General features: G+C 41.4%; 1 protein-coding gene across 6 annotated transcripts; it reads right to left on the bottom strand.

The window, feature by feature from the left end:
• Nucleotides 1-411: 411 nt before the first annotated feature.
• Nucleotides 412-24,364, bottom strand: ASB15 (ankyrin repeat and SOCS box containing 15). 6 transcript variants are annotated; one of them, XR_010990730.1, is made up of 14 exons: nt 24,238-24,364; nt 20,690-20,760; nt 19,710-19,840; nt 17,883-17,935; nt 17,657-17,788; nt 17,108-17,266; nt 16,424-16,669; nt 15,674-15,845; nt 14,851-15,421; nt 13,968-14,121; nt 11,872-11,998; nt 8,484-9,974; nt 6,984-7,103; nt 412-472 (listed from the first exon to the last, which is right to left on the bottom strand). XR_010990730.1 is itself a non-coding variant. In XM_068165475.1 (12 exons), the coding sequence occupies exons 3-12, from the start codon at nt 19,820-19,822 to the stop codon at nt 9,956-9,958; spliced, it is 1,746 nt and encodes a 581-aa protein (XP_068021576.1). In that variant the 5' UTR covers nt 19,823-19,840; nt 20,690-20,760; nt 24,238-24,364; the 3' UTR covers nt 8,226-9,955. The 6 variants fall into 6 exon arrangements, 4 of the variants coding, with proteins under 4 accessions (XP_068021576.1, XP_068021550.1, XP_068021584.1 ...); XR_010990729.1 differs by lacking the exon at nt 412-472 and adding an exon at nt 797-903; XM_068165475.1 differs by lacking the exons at nt 412-472; nt 6,984-7,103 and having other exon boundaries at nt 8,226-9,974.

Genomic DNA, 24,364 nt, shown 5'->3' with positions numbered 1-24,364 from the left:
CAGTGATCTGTCTTCTTTACTTCTGACAGTCCCTAGCAAATGAAGGCCTCTAGTGGCTGTTTCAGTTACTAGCTGCTGCTTGCTGACTGATGTGCAGATGGAGAGTGCCCTTCAATTCTTAATTTTAAATGTATATCTACGTGAATATTATGTCTGCTAATACATGATAGGTTATTTTGATATTATTTTTGTAGATAGATATCTTCCAGTGTAAGATCTAGTTAAACAAGTCTTTGCTTTCTGTAGGGGGATTATACTAGCTGACTTTTAAAAGATCACTTTCAACCCAATGTGTTCTATGATTCTGAGAAATTATTGAATGAAAAGTCACATTTAATACTAGTTTTTTTGTTTGGTTGGTTGGTTTGGGGTTTTGTTTTGTTGTTCTTTGTTTTGTCTTTCTTTATTAGCAATGAATTGTGGTAAACTAGCAACATTTTCTGAAATAAGCTGGTCAGCAATATCTGCAAACCTGTGTTGTGAGAGAAAGGGAAGGAGAGGAAAAGAGAAAGACAGAGAAAAAGATGGGTATGGGAGAGGGAAATAGGAGCACATCTGTAACAACATATATTAACCTTACTATTAAGTGGTAATACTCAATGGGTTTGTTTGTAGCAAGTGAAGTGAGGTTTTAATGGACATGCAAGTGAGAATAGTTTGAAGTATTGCTCTTCTCTTTTTGGTTAGTATGTATTGAACAGCTGAACTGATGCATGATGTTTAGCCAAACTGATCATTTAGTTTTATTATTATTCATACCCACTTACTGGCAAAGGAGAGGAGAGATGGAGCATGATTTTCATAAAGAAATAGTCTTTTTCCTTTCAAAAATTTTTAAATATGAATTCCATGCAGTTTAGCTGGCTCAAGAAGTGGGAATAAATCTTACAAGCTTTGTCTTCCCTAAAACACAAAATACATTAAACAGACTAAGAATGTAATTCCTCTTAAAATAAAAAATATCTGCAAATCATTTAAATTGATCAAACCTTTGCATAAAATAAAAAGGGGAATATACAAAATAGTTTGGCTTATGCATCTAAGAGTGCTACCTTCACAGTGTAAGATACTGTGATGAACCTTCTGTGTCTAGACAAGCCAGTGGGTTGTGCCCACTCTTTCAGCTGCACTTGCAGAAATGATGCTTAGGCCAAATCCTGTAAAATGGCAGGAAAAGATAGCAAGCGCTTTTTTTTTTCAACTATGCATTGTGAGTGCTGCAACTGTCATTAAATAAATGTGTATAATAGAACTCCAAGCAATTCTATTTCTTCAGTATGTCTAGGACAATGATTCACTTTGTCATCATTGGGTGGAGTCACCATCCCTGGAGGTGTTCAAGAAGAGATTGGATGTGGCACTCTCCCAGGCAACCAGCACCAGAATAAGGGGACACAAGTCTCAAGCTGCACCAGGGGAAGTTTAGACTCAAGGTGAGGAGAAAGTTCTTCACCGAGAGAGCCATTAGTCATTGGAATGTGCTGCCCAGGGAGGTGGTGGAGTCACCGTCCCTGGAGGTGTTCAAGAGGGGACTGGACGTGACACTTGGTGCCATGGTCTAGTCGTGAGATCTGTGGTGACAGGTTGGACTCAATGATCTTTGAGGTCTCTTCCAACCTTAGTGATACTGTGATACTTGGTGCCATGGTTTAGTCATGAGGTCTGTGGTGAGAGGCTGGGCTTGATGATCTTTGAGGTCTCTTCCAGCCTTGGTGATACTGTGATTCTGAGTTAGCCAGAAAAGCAGCACAACAAAAAGGATATTCAAAACGTAAAGCTAAGTACTCCCAGGTCAGAAAATGTGTGGATGTTATTTCTCCTTGCTTGTTGATGAGCACAGTATGGTCTTTAATTCCATAATTCTGAAATCATTTGCTTTGACCCTAGAGTGATGAATCTCAAGGACCTTTACTCTTGTTCAATGTACAGGAGAGATCATGCACATTCAAGAAACGGCCTTTCAGCATTTTGGTTTGCCCCTTGACTACCAATAGCTTTACCTGTCCAGTAGTACTTTCAAGACCTCCTCCTTTGTGAGGGGGAAGAATAGTGGTACAGAGACTTTAAGACTGAAAGTACCCACTAGATTTGAGTTTAGAATTCCTTGTTTGTGGGTATTGGTCACTATGCAGCACTTCAGCTGGTATGGACTCAGCTCCTGTGGGCACCAACCACTGCTGAAGATGCTCACCACAACAGTCCACATCACAGGTTAGCACTCAAATTATTTAATGATGATTAAAATGACTTGTGCCACTTCTGACAGGAACTCTGCTAAAAAAGGAGGAAGCAATTGTGTTTTCCTATTAGTAGCATTCCTGCCTGAAACTATTTGTTACTGTTTCATAGTCTCATTTCTCAGGCATTATATGTGTTTGGATTTCTAAAAAAACAATAGGGAAAAAATCAGCAGTCTGAGTATTGTGTTAGACATGGTAGGCTGTGTGCTCAAGGACTGCATTGTAAACAATTTAGGAGACCTTGTGCTAGCACCATGAACTGCTTTCCATTGCAGAAGCAGGAAAGAGTAGTGTGAGGAGGTTTACATTGGATATTAGGAAAAGTTTCTTTACTGAAAGAGCATTCAGACATTGGAATAGGCTGCCCAGAGAGGTGGTGGAGTCACTGCCCCTGGAGGTGTTCAATAAACCTGTGGACATGGCTCTTCGGGACATGGTTTCATGGCCACAGTGGTCTTAGGGTGACAGTTGGACTAGATGATCTTAGAGTTCTTTTTCAAACAAAAAAAATCTATGATTCTATTAGGTGAGGCCGAGTTAATACTGGCTGTGTTGACAGCAGTTTGAGAAGAGTTCTCCAAAGTGTTTCACCATCTCCTCACAGAAAAACCAAACTCACCTCTCTAATGCCTTGCTGAAGTACTGTGTGCAGAGAATAAAGTGTTTCATGTACTGGCCTTGAAAACTCATTACTCAATATTAAAAGATTTTGCTCCCTTCAGGACCTGGCCAAAGACAAAATGAGAATGGAGAGCACCCATTTTATAGGAGCACGATTCACTCTGCCATTGCAGATGCCTGGTATCCAGGTTCCTAGCTTCAGGTGGTATCAGAGACCACTCAGCATATAGATTGCAGAAAAGACATTCAATCTTTTCTTGGTTTTAAAAGAAGAAACACTTCTAAATGCTTGTTATTGATTTTGTTGGGTTTGTATTTTTCTCTCCAAGCAATTAACTATTTCAAGCAGCAGCCTAGGAAACTGTTTTGCTTCCCATGTGTTTCCACAATTCATGCATGTTTGCCTGGTGACTGAAATTACTTGAGCAACATCTGAGGGGTGGTACTCACCCCCCCAACAGGGCAAAGCCCACAGTTTAAGTTTTACTTGCACTTGGGTGAGTTCAGGGAAAACTACAGGCAAGCAAAGAGAGGGCTGCACAACCTTGTCCTGAGGCACGGGAGACAGCCGGCTCCAGGGCTGCAGCTATTTCAGTCACGACTCCTGAGGACAGCCTGTCAGACAGATGCGTTGGCTTATACTGAGCTGCAGTCCCACACTGCAGGAACGAGTCCAATTGCCATAGAGCACATTAAAAACAATGCAGCACAGCACGTCTGGGCTTTCCCTCTCTCTCCTGATACCCTTCTGCCTGTGGTGCTTGCTCCCACTTCTCCCTACCACTTTTGCACTCCTCATTCCTCAACCAGGTTTTTTTTCCTGCTACCACCTCACACAGACCCCCAGCTGCCAGCCCATTAGCTCTTTCCTTTCTCCTCTCCTGCCTCCTTGCTGCTGCGCTGCCTTTTCCATCCCTGGCCTTGCTGGCTCCCCTTGCCTTCTCTCCCTCCACAGCCCCTCACTGTCTGCACCAACCTCTGCACCTATTTGCTCTCCTGTCCCCCCCTCCCTGATCATCCCGTGTCCTGCCTCCACACTCCTTGCTGCCTGCCTTCCCCCTCTCCCCTCTATCAACTGTTATATATATACATGTGTCTGTCTTAATTTCTCTATGCTGTTTATACAGCCACAGATTGAATGCAGAACTCATATCGGCCTGGAGAGACAAAGGGTCAGCAAGCAACATCGAAACAGGACTGCGAGGCAGACTGATGGGACAAGCTGTAGCACTCTCCCACAGGGAGGATGGTGTAACTTGTGAAAACTGCAGACACTGTACTGTTCCTGAAAAGGATGTGTCATCACCTACATTTAACAGTGGTATGAGCAGAGCAAAAGGGATAAAGAATGCACCCAAGGTATTTGAAGCTGCTTTCCCCTATGCCAGATGATTCTGTTGTCTAGTGATGCCATAAACAGGGAGTCACACAGGAGAAAAAGATCTTTCCCTCCATCTGTACTGGAGAAACAAAAAGTGGGGTAAGCTTAAAGTTGACCCTGATCCAAACCCAGTCTTTGTTGGGAAATCAAACTTAGCATCCTAATTCAAAGATGGACTTCTCCTGCCGAGCCCCTGCGGCATACCCCAGGCTACCAGAAGGGCAGATTCCAGGTCTAGCTTAACAGCTCAGACTCACCACAAACAGTGATCAGCTTTCACTCAGAAACATGTTCATGTGGGATGCCTTATTGCTCAGTTTAGTTCTGAAAACAGGACTCCAAATACCTGCTGGGGACATAAGCAGAAATCTCTATATATAACACTGTATACCACCAAGCCATGGGACAACCACTAACATAATGTTTTGTGATGGTGGGGGGGTACGGGTTGCCTTGATTATGAAGAAAACAGAAGGGTCATAATGGGCTCTAATAGTGCTGCCAATATGAAGAGCATAGGATGAATTTTGGAATGAGAATCAAGAGGTCAGCCTGACTGCAGGGAGACACCGGCTGGGGGGGTGGGAGGGAAGGGAAATTAATCTGGGTACAAAGAAGAACATTTCTGGACTACCAAATTCCTTAACCTCTGAATAAAACAAGGAAAAATTATTACCCACATTGTACAGGCACCCAGTGTCTTTCATGCATGGATCCTGGAGGTCTGTTTGATTACACAGAGACATATGAAGCTGGGTGAAAAGGGTGCAGCAGACTCAGAGTTCATTGCTGCTTTTGCCTACCTGAATCAGGCTAAAGTAGGGAAGATGAGTAGGACAAATAAATTTAATTAAATAGACATAATTTCCATTCCCAGTTTTCTTTCTTTCCTAGACAGACAATACCTTTTAATTTGCTTGTGTCAGTACAATGTCATGTTTGTTAATAACTGTGCAAGATGAACCTGTACAAAGTATTCCTGCCAGGGTTTTGCTCAAAGCAAGTGCTTCTCCACATCTCAGCAGACCGACCATTTCCTTGGTGCCAGTTTCTGCTACACCAAAAGGACTTAAATAAATTCTTTTAACACAGTGATGATCTTAATGCTCTTGCTTTCATATAGCTGCTCTTATCCCTCAGGAAGAATCTCAGTGTGCTTTACAAACATTGCCAACAGATTTACAAACTATATATAGAAATCGTTTTCACTCGCTGCTGATATACAGCCATAGGATGACCACAGCAGCTGTTTGGAATTACATTGCAACATTGCTCAACAGGTTTGGACAGGAAGTAGAGGCCACTGTACTGCAAAGAAAAGTAGCAGGGGAACTGCTGCATGCACAAAGTGAGGGGTTTGGAAGTGCAGTTTGAATGAGATACTCTTTAGGCATCTTCAGTTACCTTATTCCACACCCACCCTCCCCAAGAAGCATAACAAAATAAGCTACATCAGCCAATGTAAGCATGTAATAAAAATTGTATAGTTTTATATATTTTATAATTAATATTTCCTGGCAGTGGAATCTTCACCACCACCACAACTTATTTACAAAATGTATTCACGTTCACAGGTTCAGTTATTCGGTTGTGGGTTTTACACTGCACATGTAAAGACAGTTAAACGACTGAAGCACAGATCTAACCTTTCCAATACAGCAGTTGGAAATACAGGTGCTGTGATCTGTGGGTTTCCCATAAATGGGATTCCATGGCAGATTGGCTGAGTATCACAGTATTACAGTATCACCAAGGCTGGAAGAGACCTCAAAGATCATCAAGTCCAACCTGTCACCACAGACCTCATGGCTAGACCAAGTGCCACATCCAATCCCCTCTTGAACACCTCCAGGGATGGTGACTCCACCACCTCCCCAGGCAGCACATTCCAATGGCTAATAACTCTCTCTGGGAAGAACTTTCTCCTCACCTCCAGCCTAAACTTCCCCTGGCACAGCATGAGACTGTGTCCTCTTGTTCTGGTGCTGGTTGCTTGAGACAAGAGACCAGCTCCCTCCTGGCTGCAACCACCCTCCAGGTAGTTGTAGAGAGCAATGAGGTCTCCCCTGAGCCTCCTCTTCTCCAGACTAAACAACCCCAGCTCCCTCAGCCTCTCCTTGTAGGGCTTGCGCTCAAGGCCTCTCCCCAGCCTTGTTGCCCTTCTCTGGACACCTTCAAATGTCTTGATGTCCTTCTTGAACTGAGGGGCCCAGAACTGGACACGGTACTCAAGGTGTGGCCTAACCAGTGCTGAGTACAGGGGCACAATGACTTCCCTGTTCCTTATATAACTCATAGGGAGTTAAATATAAGCAGCACTACCAAGTAAGTAAAATCTATATTGTCATTATTTATATCTGTTTTTAATATAGTCTGTATCAATTATGATGGGAGTTCTGGGCATTATATCTACCATGCACAGAATATGCAGACAAAAGGCAATGGTGTTGCTCAATCAAACACAGAGATTTCTAAAGAAAATGTGAATTTTGAAAATTAAATGCAAATACCTGTCACCAAAGCGACACTGTTGTATCTGTCTTATGATGACTATCAATTTACTAATGTATTTTTACAGCTTTTCAGGAAAAGCACAAAACACAGGCTCCCCAGAGACTATTTCTCCTACCTAAGTACTTGCTTTGCTGGTGTGAGTGACAGTTGAGGGAGCACTTTAGAGAAAATGCTTCCCATTGTAATATATACCTTTACAGCCTTACATAGTAACTTGGTGCACGTACCCATATATTTCTTTCTGATTTATCCAGCATTTGTTCTGGTAAAGAACTGTGATGAATCTCTCTGAAGACTGTTCCATGCATTTGGAAACAGGTGGTGTGTTCTTGAATCAAGGTCATCATCTGTAGGGTGGAAAAAAGGCCTCTGAAGGATAGACACCTTGGATGGCAAGGTGGCAGTTTTAGTTACTGCAACCTAAACAATTTCTGGTAGAAAGGTCAGGAAGAGAACAAGCTATTCTCAATTTTCCTGAGCAAAGGTCTATCAGTCCTAGGGCTCACCTGAAACAAACAGAGAAACAAACTAGATAGAAGGCTTTAAAAGGACTGATTCAGCAGGTAGACCAGAAGTGTGGCAGACTACACCAGACAGGCTAAGCTGGTTGCATAGAAGACAGTGAGGTGAGGGCAGAAGACTGTTGATTAGGTGCAAATTAAAAGGAGTGATAGGAAAGGAAAAAAAGACAAGGCCTGTTCTACATGAGGTCATGAATTTATGTCACTTTTCTCCATGTAAACCACAGTTATACAGCTGGATGTTTTAGAAGCTTTTTTCAGTCCCAGGTAAGGGTCAGGAAAAAACCCCTTTGTCCTACCCAAGGTAGACACAAAAGAGCCTGTGGCTTTGTGACAGTGTGCGTGACTCCCAAAGTATCATCAACAATCTGAGAAAGACCAGCATGGGCACAAAAAGCATGAGCCAGAACACCAGCTGCTGCAGTGAAAACAGCAAACCTGTCCCCTCCTTGACATCCAGAACAAGTTTCTGGCATAGCAGCTCCCAAGGCAAGGTGGTAGTCTGTGGATGGAAGTTTTCTGGATGGTACACATAAGATTACAGCCCCTACAGAACTCAGAGCTATGGTTTGGTCCTTCACTAAGTTATGCAAACACAGCTGGGGCTGCAAAGTCTGATGTAACCACTGTTGAATGTCTGGCTCCTTGAAGAGCTCATCAGTCTGGTGCAGCTGCTTGTATCAGATTTTGTGAGAAACAGAGACCAAATGATACCTCTGCTTTCAAACATTGTCCCCAAACTGATAGAAGTCCTTACCCCAGAGTATGCCTGAACCAATGCCAGGGAGTTTAATTACTTCTAGCCAATGTCACCCATAGGGTGGGAATGCCATGGTATTGGGTTGCAATGGAACACCCCATGAGTCACACCCAAATAGCAGAGAAAATTAAATCCCAGCATTGCAAGGGTTCAATCATAGTCCAAGCAGGAGAACTTAATAAAATATATTATTTTTTTCCCTTACAATTTCTTCATTCAGCTGGGGCTGCTGCCTTTGCCACTTTTCACACAACCACTAGTCCTGGACCAGTAACAATTCCTCTCCCACCAACAAGTACTCAGCTTCATAAAAGTGCTATTCAATGGGGGTCAAAAGACTCGTGTTCAATTCCTATCTGTGCCATAAGCGTGGCACAAGGTAAACAGCTCCCTTTCCATGTATTTCTTGCCTATTACTCCATTTAAAACAGTCTTACCCCTCTCACCTCCACTCAGCTCACTGACACTTTGAAAGCATTAAAGATGCTTTCCCATTAAGTTGTACTTTCTTCATTGCACAAGGCTTGGGGGAAAGTCTTCAATAAATAAGTAACTTTAGTGCTGAAGGACAGAAAAGCTTTAATATAGGATTAGGTAGCCTATAACAGGGTATCAAACAACAAAAATGGCCAAGATGTTTAAGAGAGAAACACCACGGTATGCCTTTTTAGCTTACCTCATGACATTCCAAGGACTAGTTCATGATACGTCAAACACTTGGGGCAACACTCTACAGTTGAATGCTTTGATGCCACAGGCAATGTAACTATTGCTTGAAGTGTGCATAAAGTCCTAAATATAAACCTTGGCCCGTGAACTAAAATTACAAAAGGAATTTGGCTCTAGCCACAGAAAGGGTTTTTAAATCTTCTGTCCAAAGCCCTGTTTGATCATGTTTCCTTTGCTGGTTGCAGTATACCGTATCAGGTATGTGACTACTCAGATTCTTGTGTTGTGGACACTGCATTTGTTTAAATGGCCACTATTTAAGACTTATTAAGCCTGTATTTGTTTAGGAATTCCCAAACAGTAATATCAGTTTATAAATTATGCAGCATAGGTGCATTTAGCCTGGTATGTCCAGGATGTTTTGGTCAGTGAAGCCTTGACTGCAGACAGCTGTGCTGGGTTCACTGGGCACCCTGTGCTCAACCCATGCCTGGAGTTTCCAGTCACCTGGTGCATCCTCCTGTCAGAAGCCTGGCCAAGATGCCAAATACTTAAAAATTTTTCACAAGTAATCTGTTTTTTCTGCCAAGTGTATCACAGTAGGACTGAGGATGTTGTTTAGTCAAGAAGTGATCTGTCAATTTCTGTACGAAGCATAATTAACGTTACGGCATGGCAACACTTCTCAGCCAAAGGGATATACTGCTCCACTTCCAGGTTTGTTTGTCCATCAAAATCTAATCTTTCTTTAAAACAGCCTACTTAAATTCCCTCAAACTTTGCCAAGCATTAGAACATACAGTAATGGCACACACAGCTGTTCTACCTGGGAGTAAACACTTTGGAAAAATAGCTAAAAATAATCTCTGAAGTGTTTGGAGAATTTTATAATGGGCCTGTGGTTTTCAAAGCACTAAATGTTTTACATTTCAGCCCAATTACACAATGGAGATGTGCATTTACTGATTTTTCTTTGCCAAACTAAATTAGACATTTATTTTCTTTTACAGATATGCTACAAACTGAGAGCAGCAACTTTACCATGTTTCTTGGAACGTCCACCAGGAAAATTCTTTTATTCTTTATTAATCTGAATTCCCATTTGGAGTGTAAGATTCTAATATCCTTACTTTGATTTTAACCTGTATTTAGACAGTACAATGTGTTGAGACATGACCTTGAATGTATTAGTTGTAGACCACTACTTGAGGATCAGAAGAGTCCCTCCCACTGTAATGGAAGATCAGGTTCAGGGCCACCAGAGGAGCCTAAATATACATATACAGAATAGAATAGAATAAACCAGGTTGGAAAAGACCTTCAAGATCATCGTGTCCAACCTATCATCCAACACCACCCAACCAACTAAACCATGCAACCAAGCACCCTGTCAAGTCTCCTCCTGAACACCTCCAGCGACGGCGACTCCACCACCTCCCCGGGCAGGCCATTCCAATGGGCAATCACTCTCTCTGTGTAAAACTTCCTCCTGACCTCCAGCCTGAACCTCCCCTGGCACAGCCTGAGACTGTGTCCTCTTGTTCTGGTGCTGGTTGCCTGGGAGAAGAGACCAACATCTGCCTGTCTACAACCTCCCTTCAGGTAGTTGTAGAGAGCAATAAGGTCACCCCTGAGTCTCCTCTTCTCCAGGCTAAGCAGCCCCAGCTCCCTCAGCCTCTCCTCATAGGGCTTGTGTTCCAAACCCCTCACCAACTTTGTTGCCCTTCTCTGGACACGCTCCAGCAAGTCAACATCCTTCCTAAACTGAGGGGCCCAGAACTGGACACAGGACTCGAGGTGTGGCCTAACCAGTGCAGTGTACAGGGGCACAATGACCTCCCTGCTCCTGCTGGCCACACTGTTCCTGATGCAGGCCAGGATGCCATTGGCCCTCCTGGCTGCCTGGGCACACTGCAGGCTCATGTTCAGCCTACATTCAACCAGCACCCCCAGGTCCCTCTCTGCCTGGCCACTCTCCAGCCACTCTGACCCTAGCCTGTAGCACTGCATGGGGTTGTTGTGGCCGATGTGCAGAACCTGGCACTTGGATGTGTTCAATCTCATGCTGTTGGATTCTGCCCATCTGTCCATATCTATGGGACCACATGAAGTTTTAAAATGGAGCAGGGCAGATTTAGTTTAGACATTATGAGGAAGTTCTTCACAATGAGGGAAGTGAAATACTGGAATAGGTTACCCAGAGATGTGGTGGAGGCCCTGTTCTTGGGTAAATTCAAGATCACTCTTGATGAGGCCCTAAGCAACCTGATCTGCTTAAAGATGTCCCTGTTCACTGCAGCAGGGTTGGATAAGATGACCTTGGAAGGTTCCTTCCAACCCAACTGTGACAGGTTAGGCTATGCCTTTAAGAAAAAGACAGCCGCAGAATTCTCTAGCTGAATGTTTAGGTGTAAAAAGGAAAACAAAGGTTAATTCTAAATGAATTTCATTGCTCAGATGTGATATGTACCATAGCAAATAGCTCTCACATTCTTTCTCTCACTCACTCCAGCTTCAGTCTGCCTGCCTGACTTTTCATTTCTTGGCCAGACAGCATGTAACTGACCCTGGAATGAAACTGATAAAAGAAACTAACTTTCTTAACAACTGCTTTGAGCTAACGAATTTCCCTTATTATCCTTTTCTCTCTCTTTCTCCTTTTTTGCCTAATTAACTACTAGGAGAAAGGGAAGGAGGAGGAAAGAGGTTTGGGGAGAACCCAAGGTGGGATCCTCCTCAGGAGCATTGGTGTTTATGTTCTTTCCTGTAAATTCTTGTATAATATTGTAAATACTGTATATTTTGTATATATTCATTGCATTTCATCATTGCTTGTAAAACACAGCATTAATTAGCTTCTCCAGCTGAGTTTAGCTGTGCTTTATTGTTGGTGCATGTGGGCTAAAGCATCACACCATGACACCAAGGCATACTGTGAGTCTAAGCAAAAATTGTTCCCATAAAAGAGCTATTAACACTGAGTGCCAGAATGTTGTGAATGTATATGAAACAGATAAACATATACCCGCCTGTATATAAAACACCATGCAGCTCCATAGCTAGTAAAAAATTGTGAGGAAAAGAGTCAGGTTACAGACTGCCTGCAGTTATTGAAAAAACTACTCTAAACGTAGCCCTTCTCCATACAGATCATATTCTTTGTACAGGATATAGTTCTTGAGAACCGGTGGAAGTGGAAACTTCTTCATGGATGACAGTTTCTGGAGTCTCCTTAGCCCCAAGAGTTTACGTATCTTCAGACGACACAGATGTTTCAATGGGCGAGGATTATCTAAAAGTAGTGGTGGGAGAAAAACAGTGGGAAAAATCAATGCCATTATTAATGGCTGTAAGCCAGTTTACAATCCCAAAATTTGCTCTGACAGAATTAACATCAAAATCTATAACCTTGGGGCATTATTGTTTTGCTACTTCTAAATAAAACACCATTCTTTTCACTTTAAATTTGTGCTGATACCTGCTGCTGACACTAATCAAACCTTTTTCATCAGACACATGTCTTTTTTTGTCTTACTTTTGGAAATATACACATTGCTTTCTGTCTCCAAAGCACCCATCTGAACACCTAAGGGAGGACCTTATTTAGTGTAATCAGTGGTAACTGATGAATGATCTCTCCTCTCCATAGGTGTGCATCTTAAAAGCTGCATGTTGAGGCCAGCTGTAGCACCTTCCATTTCTGCTGTATCAATAAGGCAGCAGGACCAGCCTTTACCATGCTTGGGCCTGCTGAGTCTTCTAAACAAATACTTCTTATCAGAATTTACACCAAAGAACACAGTTCAATTTATCCTTCCTGAAGGTAACAAAAGCCTTTAAGGTAATTGAAATACCAGTATTTAAGACTACCAAATTATTTTGATGCACCTGTGACACTAAAAACAAAGTAGTTGCTCTGCATTCTGTTGTAAAGTATCAAAGCAAAATTAAACACAGGGTACCAATTTTAATCATAAATGCTTTACTCTTTAATGGCTGATGTTGAATCAGGATGCACTGAAAATGATGAGGAAAAGTATACAAGCATATAAAAGTATATATATATGTATATAAAAGTATATAAAACTTGTTCATGCAAAGAGAACATCTAATATGTTCCCCAACAGATTTGAGTTAAGGTGAGTGAACTCTATCACCACCTAATGTGAAGCATACATAAGAACTATTATCCAATTACAGTATGAGAAATGGCAACTCTAGATTTATATCATATAAATCAGAGTTAGGAAATCCAGTTCTGGGCCCCTCAGTTTAGGAAGGATATCGAGACACTTGAGCGTGTCCAGAGAAGGGCAACGAGGCTGGTGAGAAGCCTTGAGCACAAGCCCTAAGAGGAGAGGCTGAGGGAGCTGGGGTTGTTTAGTCTGGAGAAGAGGAGGCTCAGGGGAGACCTCATTGCTCTCTACAACTACCTGATGGGTGGTTGTAGCCAGGATGGCCTCTTCTCCCAGGCAACCAGCACCAGAACAAAAGGACACAGTCTCAAGCTGCACCAGGGGAAGTTTAGGCTCAAGGTGAGGAGAAAGTTCTTCACCAAGAGAGTCATTTGCCATTGGAATGTGCTACCCAGGGAGGTGGTGGAGTCACCATCCCTAGATGTGTTCAAGAGGGGATTGGACGTGGCACTTGGTGCCATGGTCTAGTCATGAGGTCTTGGGTGATAAGTTGGACTTGATGATCTTTGAGGTCTCTTCCAAGCTTGGTAATACTGTGATACTGTGTGACACTGTGAAATAATGGTACACAGATTGTGATGGTATGCTCATCATCACCACCTGGAACATAATGGGATCTAACCCACGTCTTCTTAATAACCCTTCAATGATTAATAGATTTGAAGGATCAAGAGAGCAAAAAGAGGGATGGAAGTGTGAATTATATTCTTCAATTTAAAAAGTTGTGCCCTCTGGCAGTGCAATGACTCGTGTCACAAGGGTTAACAAGGAGTTTGAACAGCACATGAGTGGTCCTGCTTAACTGAAAGGGCTTCCCACACAACAGTGATACTCCGTAGGAGGTTAACTCTCACCCATGCCTGTTTGCCATATTCCAGTCCAACACATTCCAGTCCAATTAACTAATTTATGACTACCGGCAACAGGTAAATATATGTCTCAATCTGAGGACTGGATGAGAGACACAACCTGGTTCTTAGTATGATGATGAATGTGATCTGACATAAGCAAATAAAGCCTCCACTAATAAATCTTAACATCAGTAAAAGGAAGTTAAATATTTACCCAGTATCTGACGTATCTCTGGCCATTCTTTTTGTGTTTCTAAGACAAACTTAATTTTTGTGCACAGAGGGACGTAATCCATGTAATCTATAAAAATACGAACCACTTTTCCTGCTAAATGTTTCAACCAAGGAACAGCAATAAAGTCACAGAACTGAAAAGAAAAACATATCAGGTCATCATTTCAAAATACATGCAGAGGAATGCCAAAATAATACATTTCAAAGCAATTACATAAGATAATTTAAACAAAATATTAGCAATGACCTTTAACACTAATAAACTAATGCCTAGGTAGGTTACTTTAAAAGGCAGTTTCTTCCATGATTAATTTTTGTGATCCTTTAATTCATTTGGATAGGCCTGAAGGCCAATAATTATTACAATATTGCTCTGACTTGCGGCATTTAAAGACTGGATGGGGCGCTTGGTGCCATGGTTTAGCTGATTAGATAGTGTTGGATGATAGGTTGGACTTGATGATCTCAAAGGTCTTTTCCAACCTATTTTCCATTCCATTCCATTCCATTCCATTCCATTCCATTCCATTCCATATTGTTTTGTTCAACAGTGATCCTTCTGGAAGTACAGGTGCTCCACTGGTTAGGACAGGAACAGAAATTCCTGAATCCTGACACATAATTTCTTACAACTTCCTTTCTGAATCGCTAATATATGTGCCCCAAACTAAATCCACTCTATGTACAGAATTTCCTCCACCTCCTAGAAGAAGATGAAAATTGGTTGGTTTATTTTTAGGGGATTTTTAAAACAAGGATTTTGCCAGTCTGTTAATCTTAGTTCTGCTCTGTAACCTGTAATCTTTAAAGCTGGGTAATGGAAAGAGCAAAGTGAAGAGAAGGAAGGAAAGTTAGGTATTTACTGGATTATCCTTTATTACGGAAGAAGTCCACCCGGGGAGAATATCTTCCTCTGGAGTTGACCACACAAAAGAATTTCCAAAGATATCTTGATGCATACAGTCAAAACACATGTCCACATTATATCCATGATTGAGCAACAGCCTCAGCATCACCTCGTCATTCAAGGCATACTGAATGGCACTGGGAAAATGTGTATCATTAACCAACATGAAATAGCAATTGACATTTGCTCCGTATGAGAGAAGCAGCCTTACAATTTCATGGTTGCCAGCCCTCACTGCCACGAGAAGACAGTTTAAAGGATCCTTGTTTGGATTTGCCCCTGCTTTGAGCAGTATTTCAGTGCAAAGTATGTCATTGTTAGAAACAGCAAAATACAGTGCGGTTTTCCTTTCATCATCATAACCATTTGAAATGTGTTCAGCCATCAGAGTATTGACATCAAACCCATTTTCAATGAGCAGCTCTAAGCACTGTGAATTCTGACCATCTGCTGCTGAATGAACAGGGCTCAACCCACTTTTCTGAATGGCAGTTTGGGAGGTGACCGCAATGAGATACTTCAGGGCCCTAGAAAACAGTGAATAAAACTAGTTAGGTATTGCTTCCCTGCATAAAGAAAACAGCCCTATGCTATATGCTACATTACCAGCTAGACACTTTACACAAATACACAAACACCAGGGTTGAACAATGTCAGAGAAGACCTTGTGTTTATTTCACTGTTTCACTTAGTTCTAAGGAGTAAGTTCTAAGTTCTAAGGAGTGACCTTATGCCACACTGTATCTTAAAGAAAATGTAAAGTCCAAGCTCATACTCACAGATAATGCCCCTCATAAGCTGCTTTGTGTATGGGAAGCAGTCCTGCCTTATTTGGCACATTGCCACTTCCGCCATACTCCAAAAGAAGGGCTATGCAGTCTGGATTACCTCCTCCAGCTGCTTCAAATAGTATTGATGCACCATCGTCTGCTAAGGCCTGGACATCTCCACCTTGAAGGAGGATAGAGAACTCACGATGATATCCAAAGTGGCTTGCAGATCATCATAAAAATGAGCACAAAGTACTTTCCTCTTCATCTTCAGGCGTATGTAAGTAAAAATTTTACTAGATCAAGAAATATTTCCAGGGGCAAATTTACATCCCAAAAGCAAAACAGGAGTTGTAAAGATACAAGTGCAAATGCTCATCTGAGTGGGGTCTGCTTTAACTGTATATGTTATAATTGCATTATTAATTACATTATATAATTACATTATTAAAAACAATGTAATTTTGAGGATGGGAGGGAGAATGGGAGGAAAGGGATAAAGAGGAATAAAGAAGGGCAAGAAGAGCACGTATAGCAGTAAGCCCCTCAATTGAAATGGATTGGTACCAACTCTGCCACTTTTTCACATGCTTTAAGGAAATGTGTGAGCATCACTCCAGTCTAACAGAGACAATCATACAGGCTTCCTTTCCTTCCAAGAAACAAAACCTTCTCATTCACCTTTACCATGATCACTCAGTAATTAGGGAAGGCATATGCCAGTACAGAGGTGTATTTCCCTTTTACCTGACTACATACCCTTATGAATAAGGTGCTCCAGCACATCACAGTGACCATATTCAGCGGCAACACCTAATGGTGTTACTCCATATCCATCCTTAAGGTTCACATTTCCACCGTTCTTCAGAAGAAGGGCAACAATATCTTTGCGTCCCTGTTTTGCCGCTTCATGCATTGCTGACCAACGTTTTGCGCATGGCTGGTGGATACTACAGTTGTGTTTAATCAGAGTGGATACCATTTCAAAAGAGCTGTTTCTTACAGCTTGAAGGAAGACATTTTTAAAAGGAAGAAAACAATACAATTACACTTTCAGGTATGCTGTCATGAAAAGGCACACTCAAGTTAAAGCAACAGCTTATTCTTGTACCCTACTTGTTCCTTAAGATGGTCAAGCAGGATTAGGTTGGTAGCACCTGAAGATACAGAGAAGGTACTTTGAACAAAAGATATAGGTCTCATTTTATTATGAGCATCTCAGTGATCACCTAAAGCATAGGGAGTATCTTTAAAATCAGCTAAGTGATCACCTAATGCATAGTAAGTGCTGAACTGAATGCCATACAGTCACCAAGTGCTGGGCATTTAGTTTCATTTAAAAAGATGACCAGCATCTAAACCACACCAGCAAGCAGGAGTACTTAGCTGAGGGGAAGTGCCACCCATTCACTTTGCTTAAACACAGGGAGAGGAGGCAAATACCGATAAGAAGTGGAGTTTCTCCTTTGTCATTTTTGGTGTTGGGCCAAACACCCTTTTCCAGTAAGGTTTGTACATTTTCCACAAAGCCAGCCTTTGCTGCCAGCGTCAGCGGTGTTTCTCCATCGCATGTTTTGTATTCCCACATTGTTTTATAAGATGCTAGAAGAAAGTGAGAAAAGATAAAGTTAAAGCACAAAGCTGTTAATGCATACACATGTGCCAGAAATCCTAAGAAATGCTAAGTCTTTATGAAAATTACTTTTAATTAACCTAACTAGTACTGCCAAACACACTGAATAGTGACTTTTCCTCTGTAGGTTTCTCAACAAAACATTAAAAACGATCCAAATTCTTTGATGGTGAGGCAACTTTCCCCAAAGGAAAATTTGCCTAAATATTTAAACATCATAAGCAAGACCTGCCATGGAAGGCTTGAGCATACTTTTTTTTGAGTAAACAGTTCTAGTCTGTTGCTGTCGATTGCTCATTTTTCTGTTTCTTTGCTGCTCCCCTTATCTTGTGTTATCTTGCGGCATATTTTTACCTTACCATCTAAAATGACTTCAAGTATTTGCTGAATTGGCTGAGCTGCAGCTTCATGCAGTGGAAACCACCCTCTCTCATCAGCTTCATCCAAAGCATATTTGTGTTTCACAAGTTCTTGGAGCCCAAATACTTGACCTTAAAAAATCCAACAGATAAATGAGATGCAGTTGGGAAAATAATATATGGAAAGCTGTTTTACAAAGGGACTATTTTATTTTAGAGGTTTTACCTTGCTTTATGGATGTTACAATTTTCCTATTTTCCTCACTAGGTGGCACATAACTATCAAAAAAAAAAAAAAAAAAAGAGAGCAGAAAATGGAAAATACAAACAAAAAGTAGATTAACTACATCGTTTATTCAATATTTTCCATTAGGTTCTCAATTGAGCCAACTTTCCTTTAAATACATCAACTACAATCTTAGTTAGCCTTGTGACCTCCTAACTTACACCTTCAGAGTATCCCAAGTTCTTAAATTAGGTGCAATTCCTGCTGCAGGCTATCCTGATAAAAGTCCTAATTTTGTAAAGTGTTCTGAAACTGACCAAAAAAAAGCTGTATTTGCCCACATTACAGAAACAAGCCCTTTAGATTCAGAAACCTTAAACAGTGAATGAGAATGTGATGGCATCAGAATGCTGATATTCACCAATTAAGTAGGCACCGTTTTCCCTGAAAAATAGTTGTAATGTTTTTAACAATAAAACTTCCATGAGGTGGAATTTAAACGCTGATGCCTGCTAGTTCCTTGAGATATTGTGGTGATAAAAGCATGCTAAAAAAATAGAGCAGATCTAACAAAAAATCACAACAAATCACAGGTGGTCGGACCGGTTGGGGCTGGTGGCGGCGCCGTTAGTTCCCGCTGTCAGCTTCTTTGCTGCCCTAGTGAGCGTGTATGAGGTCTGTCACACCGCGAGCGACGTCGCTTACTACCCCTCGGGTCCATGCCAGGAGGCACCTGGAGGCGGCTGCGCCAAGTGCGGTGCGGGCAGTGACAGTGCTGGCGCGGACTGGGGAGGACCAGCCCGCCTGGGGATCGCCGCTGGGGGAAGTTTAGGCTTGAGGTGAGGAGAAAGTTCTTCACAGAGAGAGTGATTGGCCATTGAAATGTGCTGCCCAGGGAGGTGGTGGAGTCACCATCCCTGGAGGTGTTCAAAAAGGGGTTGGATGTGGCACTTGAAGCCAGGGTCTAGTAGGCATGAGGTCTTGGGTGACAGGTTGGACTTGATGATCTTTGAGGTCTTTTCCAACCTTATTCATTCTATGATTGTACAGGAAACACAACAGGCAACCAATGAGAGTGCCCAGTGGCTCTGCTGAGAACCTTCACAGATAAGGGAGATTCTGGTCCTACAAGAGAAGCCCCATTAGACTCAAACTCTCATTAGATCCCACAAGATATGAGGAAAGGCTATCAGTCTCCCAAAACTTAAATTTCTGTTTCTTTCCATTTTAGACAGGGCAGTCTACAAAATATATTTATTTCACTACTGCCACAGAACTTTTGAGGTGACATTTAGCTCTCTCTTAATAGGCATTTTTTCAACATACACTTTTCTTAAGAGGGTAAATGGCCTGAAAAGCTAAGGGAAGTATCTTATCACCCCATAGAGCTGGGCTGAGTCCTACATTTCCTAATCACGGGAACCACCCCTAAATATAACTTTAATGTCATATATGAACCCTTGCTGAAGACTCCTGTGGGATTTTATTGTTATTCTTGTCTGGCTTTTTTGGTACACATGTATCTAAGTGCACATAGAAAGACTGGGATACTGTTACAATTACAGAGCAAACAGACTACTAACAAATCTAAATTTATTGTCTTTAAAGTTTGAGGCTTCAGAAATGTTTGAGAAAGAAATAAATAAATCCCAACATTTCTATTTTACTCACTGTTTACAGTCATTGCTTCAGACAGTGCTTCACTGAGGGAGGCTTACTAGTCAAACTAAGGACTGTTTTAAGCATGACATAAAGCACTAAATATCAACGTCTCAAAACACTGTTAAAATATGGTATCATCTCCAAGACATACTGGAATGACAGTACCTGCCATTACAGCTGGAAGAAACTGGTGGTTTGGCCTCATTTGACTCTTCAATGCTAAGCTGGATGGCATACTCAGTGAGTAGATCTTCAACTAAATCTTCTGTTTCATCCATCTTTTTTTTTGTAGTGAGCTATAATCCAGAGAAGGGCGACAAAGCTGGTGAGGGGTTTGGAGCACAAGCCCTATGAGGAGAGGCTGAGGGAGCTGGGGTTGCTTAGCCTGGAGAGGAGGAGGCTCAGGGGAGACCTTATTGCCATCTACAACTACCTGAAGGGAGGTTGTAGCCAGTGGGGGCTGGTCTCTTCTCCCAGGCAACCAGCACCAGAACAAGAAGACACAGTCTCAAGCTGCACCAGGGGAGGATTAGGCTGGATGTTAGGAAAAAGTTCTTCACAGAAAGAATGATTGGCCATTGGAATGGGCTGCCCAGGGAGGTGGTGGAGTCACCATCCCTGGAGGTATTTAGGAAGAGACTTGATGGGGCGCTTGGTGCCATGGTTTAGTTGTTCAGATAGGATTGGATAATAGGTTGAACTCGATGATCTCAAAGGTCTCTTCCAACCTAGTTAATTCTATTCTGTTCTATTCTAATGATGTGCTATTTTGAAATTCACACAAAAATATACTGCTAAAAATCACATCCCACTTAAGGCATTTTTAAGATCAAGTAGTATCAGTCAGGGTTGGAAGGGACCATGAGGATCATCTAGTTCCAGCCCCCCTGCCATACATTTATTTCACTTTAATAACGTTCTGGCAAGTTTATTTCCTGTTTAAAAATGTTAACGGGAAACAACCCTGGAAACATTTACAAGACATGCCAATCAGGAAAAGCCTTTTTGATTTTTCACACACTACATTGGTCATATAGACAAACACTGCACAATTTTGTAAACCATAAAGAGGCACTTTGCTTTAGAAAGCTGCAATTGAGTCAGAGAACATATGTTTCCAATAGATGAACAGTAAAAATTCTTACCTCATGAAAGATTCCTATCCAACACAGGCATTCACAAGGAGTTTATGAACACAAACAAAATTATAGAGGGTCTGTAATTCAAAATGAAAGGCTTGATCACACATGATCACAAGGGTGATCACACTGTATTTTTTCAGGGTTTACACAAACATCAAATTGTTTCAGAGAAGGTCTGAACTAAGTTGACTCTCTTGCAAGGGGAAAAAGCATTTCTCCTTGCTTCCTTCCCCCAGGGTGGCAATGGCAGCAAATACATGATGGATCCACAAACCAGTGCTGTTTGGACACAGGTTTTCATCATGTGAAAGCCAACATACCACTAGAATTTAGATGTTGACACATCATCCAGTCCTGAATTCAGAAGAACTTTACTGTTTTTTCAGTGCTTAAAGGGGGAGCTTGTAAGAGAGATAGGGGCAGACTGTTAGCAGGGCCTGTAGCAACAGGACAAACGGAAATGTTTTCTCAGCTAAGAGCAAGCAGATTCAGACTAGATACGAGGAAGAATTCTTTTGCAATGAGGGTGGTGAAACACTGGAACAGGTTGCCCAGACTGATGTCCCATCCCTGGAAATATTCCAAGTGAAGCTGGAAGGGACTCTGAGCAAGCTGATCTAGTTGAAGATGTCCCTGCTTACTTCAAGGAAGTTGGACTAGATGACCTTTAAAGGTCCTTTCCAACCCAACACATTCTATGACTTTATTAAATGTTTCAAGCTGTAACCAGTACTCACCTCTCCTGGAGCTGGATAGGAGTGTTTTCATAAATAAAAAGCAAGGAATTGGAGAGAAGTCATACCAAATGCAAAGCCTATTTGATGTTAACAAGAGTTTTGGACATCACAGGCAGGTAGCTATACAACAAAACATCGCAATGCTCACGTGCCATTAATTATCACCTTTAATGATCGTCAGTATATTTAAAGACAAACCAAACCAACCCAAAAAACCTAAACCACAAAACAAGCACAAATCTTGCATTATTACACTGCCAAGGCATGGTCTAGGAAAGCAGACTAAGGACTTTGGAGTCTCCGCACTACTCCTGCAGTCATGAAGTTTAACAGACATTCACAGCAGCTGCATGATGGTCAAGCCATGACAGCTATTATTTTCAAGAAGTGAGTGCAACTGGAAAGCTCCATGGATTAGTAACAGAGTATGTCAAACCTTTTAACTAGAGTCACCAGCTTAAACTCAGTGTGCTCATATCAACTTTAACTATGGCTTAGGTTCACTATGCTTTTTTTTGCTAGTGATATCACAACAACAAAACACCTTCCTAGTAAATTATAATAGGAAGGTCTGTTGCTCTTTACACCATCTTCCTGTAGGTTTTTGAAGTGTAAAATGTAGTATTAATGTATTGTGAATGATACATAAAGAACCAAAACACAGAACAAAGTAGCTGTGTCTTTTTTTCCTAAATGCTGCCACGAGTAAATTCTCATCATGAATAAGGCCTTGAAGCTGAGTCACTCTTCTTCATCTCTTGTTGTCAACGTACTTCACTGACAGGCAGGAGAATTCTCAGACAAGGTTCTTTTGTGCATTTTTCTTCACATTTTCTTAAACACTTTTCCAATTCTGATGCACCTTAAAGCTTCCAACATTTTACCCATGAATACAAACCGTTTGGAGGACTGGCAAATCCTTTCGGCAACAATTTTGGACTAGCAATTTTAGAAATGCATGTCAATAAACATATCTACAACCTCTTCTTGCCATCAGCTAAAAAGAAAGTGCATTTTACAGTAAATCAACATTTCACTGGCAGTTGGGAGGTGGCTACTAATGAGGCTAAGCAGTTAATTTACATAATTTAAGGGAAAATGTGTAACATTCATAATCGCATTTCCTCTGCAACAGCTTAAGCATGAACAGAAGCTACCTCTCCTTTCTTCACATCTTTGCATTCTGAAAGCCCTCCATTTGAACACTTCATGCCACTGCTGAAATTTTTGAAGTATCACTTTAGTGAATCATGCTTATGCTATCAGATCTACATGGATGGACCTTCATACTCTGCAAGCCCTATGGAAATTGCTGTCCCTAGGAAAATTGAGACTGAAAATTCTTGTATTATAGCCCATCATATTATATGTGCCCTAAAGCCTAAACTGAAAGGACTCATAGTTTCATAGTTTCATAGTTTCATTCAGGGTTGGAAGGGACCACAAGGATCATCTAGTTCCAACCCCCCTGCCATGGGCAGGGACACTAAAGACACAGAAGCCTTAGGTCCTCTCCTTGCAAACTCTATGAAAAAACACTGGTTTGGTGTACTACAGTATCTTTATAAAGACAGTCATATAGAGTTTAGGCCTGTGAGGTGATCAATACCCTCCAATGTCACCAATGCCCAGAAGAGTTAAGAGCACAGAGAGACATTTACCAAGATATTTTTTTTTCTGGAAAAAAAAGTATTGCTTTTCTACCTCCACTTTACCTCCCCAAAATCAAAGAAATCAAGTTTACCAGTAATCATAAAAACTTGTTTTCTTTTTTTGCAGTCATACAACATCCAAAACCATTTGGTCAGATACCTTCTGCTTTGCTATATTCCCCAGAACTAATAATGCCACAGGCAACAGAGAGCTCTGCTTGAAAACAAGCTTAACCAGAAAGGTCTCAGATGAGAAGTATTTCAGAATTGCTCTATGCACTATTTTCAAATTATGCCACAAAAATTAATAACATATTGCCAAATGAGAAAGTTAGAAAGGTAACAAGGGATTATGACATGGCAGAGTAAGTATAACACAAAAAGCTAACCACAGCACGAGTGCTGGACACATGGCCTGGGGTCTATACATGCTTTGAGATCCTGATTTGCTATATCACTGCTGTGCTGAGGCAACAAGATCTGACTGAAGCATGGATGTTCCACTAGGATCACTGTGGAATATAAGAGCATGGCTGGTACACTGAGCAGCAGCAGAGACGTCCCTGCTGCATTACATGATGTGGCAGCAAAAAGGCTAAATGCTCAGCAGCTAAACCTTCTTCCATTCACCTACAGAAGTTTCACAATTACCAGATTCAGGCAATAAATCACTAGAAACAGTGCCAAATGCTTACTCTAAACAAGTGCTTGTATTATCAGTATTTTTCTTAAACACCATTTGGAGTATACTGATATGTTTTCTATTTATGCCTGAAAAACTAGGTATCACTTCCTGCGGTTTTCCTTATAATAAGGGAAAACAAAAAGTTTTGCTCTCTTAAGTTTATGTTTTTTTCACTGAAAAAAAAACTCTGAACTTCTTGCTAATCATGGAAGTCGTGTCTATCCTTGGAGAGAAGCATGTTCACCACTTTTAAACACATTTAAAGTTCTGTGTTAATGTTATTCTAATTTCTTATCCTTAAAATAAACCAGACAATCCTAGATTTGCTCTCTATAAATAGAAGGCCCTTAGGCATGCAGAGGTTATTCATAGCAATAAAAGACATAAGAGCAGCCTAAATTTGGACTCAGTCTATTAAATATCATAGATTTAATTATTTCTGTTAGTCTAATTGGCGAGCATACCACATATTCTCACCTTTTCAACCCATTATCTTGCCACTCTTACTCTGGGGCCTGCATTTTGAACAGCCAGGAATGGTGCCCTGCAAGCTGATGTGTCCTGTGATGCTTCTAAAATTAAATACACAGTTGCTAGATAAATT

Source organism: Melanerpes formicivorus, unplaced genomic scaffold (genome assembly GCF_026170545.1).
Source record: "Melanerpes formicivorus ecotype bairdi unplaced genomic scaffold, bMelFor1.0.p_v2 SCAF_3, whole genome shotgun sequence".
NCBI classification, from domain to species: domain Eukaryota; kingdom Metazoa; phylum Chordata; class Aves; order Piciformes; family Picidae; genus Melanerpes; species Melanerpes formicivorus.
Note: the sequence above shows the minus strand (reverse complement) of the source record. Positions and strands in the feature narration are given on the sequence as shown.

Coding starts and splice junctions, on each gene's coding strand:
- ASB15 (XM_068165449.1), bottom strand. CDS start 19,822: ATGGATGAAACAGAAGATTTAGTTGAAGATCTACTCACTGAGTATGCC. Junction 17,789..17,882: donor TGTAACATCCATAAAGCAAG/GTAAAACCTCTA, acceptor GGATTTTTTAAG/GTCAAGTATTTGGGCTCCAA. Junction 11,999..13,967: donor AGAGATACGTCAGATACTGG/GTAAATATTTAA, acceptor CACTACTTTTAG/ATAATCCTCGCCCATTGAAA.